Here is a 4182-nt window from a genome sequence, read left to right on the forward strand (position 1 = left end):
CATGTCTCCATCTGTAGATTCCTCAACTCTAACCATAGGACTGAAGGGCCCATTCTTGAGGATCTGAATGTAGAGGGGATTGGCCATCCTGATAAACAACATCATTTTCTTTTTCTAAAGAGTGTAGTTAGCTTTGTCAAAGATAGGAATTTTGATGCTACTGATTTTATGTGTATTCCACTACACCATATATGACTTATTGCAAGCCCAATATGCATTTGTGTTGCATAAACTGTTACTATATCCACAAAAGTTGCTAGTATATTGCAACACTTTTAAAAAGTGCTACAAAATATATGAAAGTGTTGCAAACAAAAAGTTTATTTTCACAATTCGAAAGAATTGCAATATTTTTAAAAAAGTATTACAATACATGCTACATTTTAATCCAATTGACTGAAATTTGTAGGCGAAGTTGAAAATTTTCAATGGGCGGGATAACAATTGGCACCAAATATTTTTTTACTCAAAATAAATTTTATATCAGAAAACAACAGATTTTAGTCTCGCAAATCTCTCTCTCAGCCGCTCATCTTTACCTCGACCGTCTCTTTCTCCCCCATCTCTCTCGCTCATCTGTCTCAGCCATCTCTCACCCATCTGAATCAATCATCTATGTCACTCATCCCTTATATATTTCCTTGTTCCATAAAGTCGATTAGGTAAAGTCGATTAGAGTAAAACCCCAAAACCCAGAACTGATTTGAGCGAAGATTAGGGTAAATATTCAATTCAAGTTTCGGTTAGAGGTAGATTACCCATCTATTTTTGATTATATATGATTATTATGTGTATATATGTATACAAGTGAAAGTTTTTGATTATATATTGGATTATGTATTCTTAATTTTTGTTTGATTAAAGCTCCTGTGTTTGGTTAGATTAGTAGAATTTTTGAATTAGTGGAATTAAGATATGGTTTTGGTCAAAGACAATACAAAATTTTGATATGGATTCTCAGGATTTGTTGTTCACATGTCTGAAACTGAAGTTGACCTGGTAGCTCAAGTACCAGGAGTAGTATCTGTGTTTCAGAACAGAATGTTGAAACTCCACACCACCAGGTCGTGGTCTTTTCTCGAGAATCAGGAGTTGCTTGCTACTTCTACATTCACGAATTCCACTGATAAAGGAGCGGATGTTATAATTGGGGTCGTAGATTCAGGTGCATTCATTTGTTTGCTGTGTTTTTACGATTTTCAGAATTTTCAGATTATTAATTTTTAGAAATTTGTTTGGTTATCAGGTGTTTGGCCTGAATCCAAGAGCTTTAATGATCAAGGTATGTTGCTCAAGTTTGTATATTTTTTTTCTATAATGAAAATGTATCAAGTTCTATGCACATCAGGTCAGTTCTACTATAGTGTTATGCTTTATTTGGTTCTCTGTTTTTTCACTTGGATGTGTTAGAATTCACATTTCTTGTCAAAGTTAATTATAATGACATGATAAAAATGACAATGAATACACTATTTTCCAAAAATAAATTAACTATGAATCTACTTGATGGTAGTTGAATTAATGCAAGTCATTTGATTCTCATCTGCATATTAAAGGAGAAATTAACCATCTGATCCAACATAAGAAAAATATAAAAGTGACTGAATAAAAGATTAGAAAAGGACTTTCAAATGTAGAAAATAGTAGATGGTATATCTGTATTCTTAGTTATCTTAATCCTTTACTCTAACGTGCTTCTTGTGCTGCTCTATGTAAGAAACTGCGAAATCGTCATCCAGATATCCTTAAATGGTAGTTTAATATGATACAGAGCAACTACAATAGTTTTAGTTAGTGAAAATCATCTAGCAAATTAAAGCCTTTCTAATACTGATAAAAAGACATTAGTAGGTAATTTGAGGGTAATTAAAACAATATAAACAATAGAACAATATGAATTGTTTTCAAAAAAAAAATTTATAGTTCAATATGAATATAAACCTTTTGCTATAATAATATAGCAGCGTACAATGGGTAAAAACCTGATAGCCTTTGATAAAAATTTCCTCTTATGCTATAGTAACTCATTAGAATGTAAAAATATCATCTCGGAAAAGGATTTCTCTCATAAACCAGTCTGTTGCCTTCACCTAGTAATACTTATCGTATAAAATCTTCCAAACTGGTTCTAGGAAATGAACACATGGGAGGCGGGGATGAATAAGTGTTTAGTTTATATATGCCCTTTTGAGTTTACAATGTGTAATGGGACCAATGTGTTAACAAGTAAAATATCCTGATTTTAACTTGAAATAGCTGGGTTAGAAAAATTTGTGTATCTGCTATGTGTTTAAGTGATAAGTCAGTTTTATTTATTCCCTATTAGTGGATCAGCTTCAAATTATGTTATGCATACCTTTAGAAAAGATATAAAATGGAATTAAATCAATATTCATTCTTTTTTAAGCAAGGAACAAGATAAATATTTTTATAGTATATAATCGTTTAAGCCGGAATTTTAACTGAATTCACTATCTTCACTTTGTTGATTTTGAACTGCTACTAGCTATTCCAAATATAATTTGCATATGATCTAAATTTATTTACATTTTTTTGGTGCACAGGCTTTCCCCAAGTTTCAGCTCCAATCCTGCTGACAAGTATATAATCCTGATTGATGGTGTCTTGGCCAAAGTTAATGGATCCGAGGACTGTGCATCAAGGTAAAACAAATATACTCTTTGGGCCATCAATGCATGCACACTCAGTTTTTCCTTACTACATATCTGGGATGTCTTCAGAAACTGTCAATCAGGTTCATTAGATGCAAGCAAGGTTAAAGGGAAAATTGTTTTATGCTTCAACGAGGATGAAGAAGGATCTGGAAAGGCAATGAATATTATGGACTTAGGTGGACTTTGAGTGGTATTGGTAGATGATGACTTATATCTGGAACCAAACACTGACTATCCCGATCTGGCTGACTATCCCGATCTGGCTTATCCACTTACTGCAGTAAGTTTCAGGGAAGGAAATGTGATTCTCTCTTTTATACAGTCAAATAGGTAAGAAAATACTGTTGATTACATATGCAGTTTCTATTTTGTAGCAACTTATTAATCAGAATAAGTTGTACAGGATTCCAGCTGCAATAATATTAAAGTCAGAAACATCTGTTCATTACACACCAGCACCTGTAATCCCAAGTTTCTCATCCAGAGGCCCGTCAGCTCTAACACATAACATTCTTAAGGCCAGTGCATATCACACATAAAATTATGGATAAATGTATCCTTGAAAATTTGTTGTTATGGCTTTATTTAAAGTAATGATAACTGATAATGGAGTAATATGTACATTATTAATGATTCAACCTCACTAATTATATGATGTACATTAATGTGAAAAAAATCTCAGTTATAATTTATGAGATTACAAAATTATATAGCAACAATCGATATTCATATTTTAGTTCTGTTGAGAAACTCATATTTACTTGTTAAGTTTTGCGATTTTGTTTCCTTCCTGTAGAATATGTATGATGGAAATGTTGCTCTAAAAGGTAGTGGTGCACTCTCCGTAGCTATCCCACGAGAACTTGCAGGCCTGCACAAAGCTTGTGAACAATATGGAAGACTCCCATGGAAAAGACTTATAAGACCAGCTGAGCATCTTGCACATTAAGAATTCAAAATTTCAATATATAAACATGTACAGGTTCTTGTCGGAAAAGGAAACAGAAGCCAAGTAAATGGGAACGACATACAAGTTCCTATGTTGAAATGCAATTCAGCCTGTATTAAAATTTTACACGGGAGCTGTAGCCAATAGTGAAAGTTATTGAATATTTGCCAATATATGTTTGGACTTTAGACTCAAGTACTAGATGTAGGATGATGTAGAATAAGCCGATTTTGTTTGGGATGTATTAATATTTATTTTGTTGGATTCGATAGTAAGAAAAATTTGGAATGAGGATGCTTTTTTTGTATTATTTTGTGTATTATATGAAAAATAAAACATGATAGTAAAATATGGAATAATGAAAAGTGTTAGCACATATGTGTTTCTAATATAATGTGAAAATATTACAATAGAAAACTATGTGTTGCAGATAAATGTTGCTAAAAATTAAAAAACATTACAATATGCAAAAAAATGTTGCAGCTAAGTGTTGCAATAAATTTTTCTTGCAACACTTTTACCTCAATAAATGTTACAAAAAAAAGTTGTAGAGGTCTA

At 32.2% G+C, this 4182-nt stretch overlaps 1 protein-coding gene across 4 annotated transcripts; it reads left to right on the plus strand.

Moving 5' to 3' along the window:
- The first annotated feature begins 472 nt into the window (after positions 1-472).
- LOC141687441 (subtilisin-like protease SBT4.12) lies at positions 473-3934 on the plus strand. Of its 4 annotated transcripts, none has more exons than XR_012561018.1 (7): positions 473-749; positions 992-1165; positions 1247-1282; positions 2565-2663; positions 2742-3005; positions 3079-3193; positions 3472-3934. XR_012561018.1 is itself a non-coding variant. In XM_074492717.1 (7 exons), exons 2-4 carry the CDS (start codon positions 976-978, stop codon positions 2606-2608), a joined length of 270 nt encoding a protein of 89 aa, XP_074348818.1. In that variant the 5' UTR covers positions 473-749; positions 962-975; the 3' UTR covers positions 2609-2663; positions 2742-3005; positions 3079-3193; positions 3472-3934. The 4 variants fall into 4 exon arrangements, 2 of the variants coding, with proteins under 2 accessions (XP_074348818.1, XP_074348817.1); XR_012561019.1 differs by having other exon boundaries at positions 1004-1165; XM_074492717.1 differs by having other exon boundaries at positions 962-1165.
- The last annotated feature ends 248 nt before the right edge of the window (positions 3935-4182 follow it).

Source organism: Apium graveolens, chromosome 9, assembly GCF_009905375.1.
Source record: "Apium graveolens cultivar Ventura chromosome 9, ASM990537v1, whole genome shotgun sequence".
NCBI classification, from domain to species: domain Eukaryota; kingdom Viridiplantae; phylum Streptophyta; class Magnoliopsida; order Apiales; family Apiaceae; genus Apium; species Apium graveolens.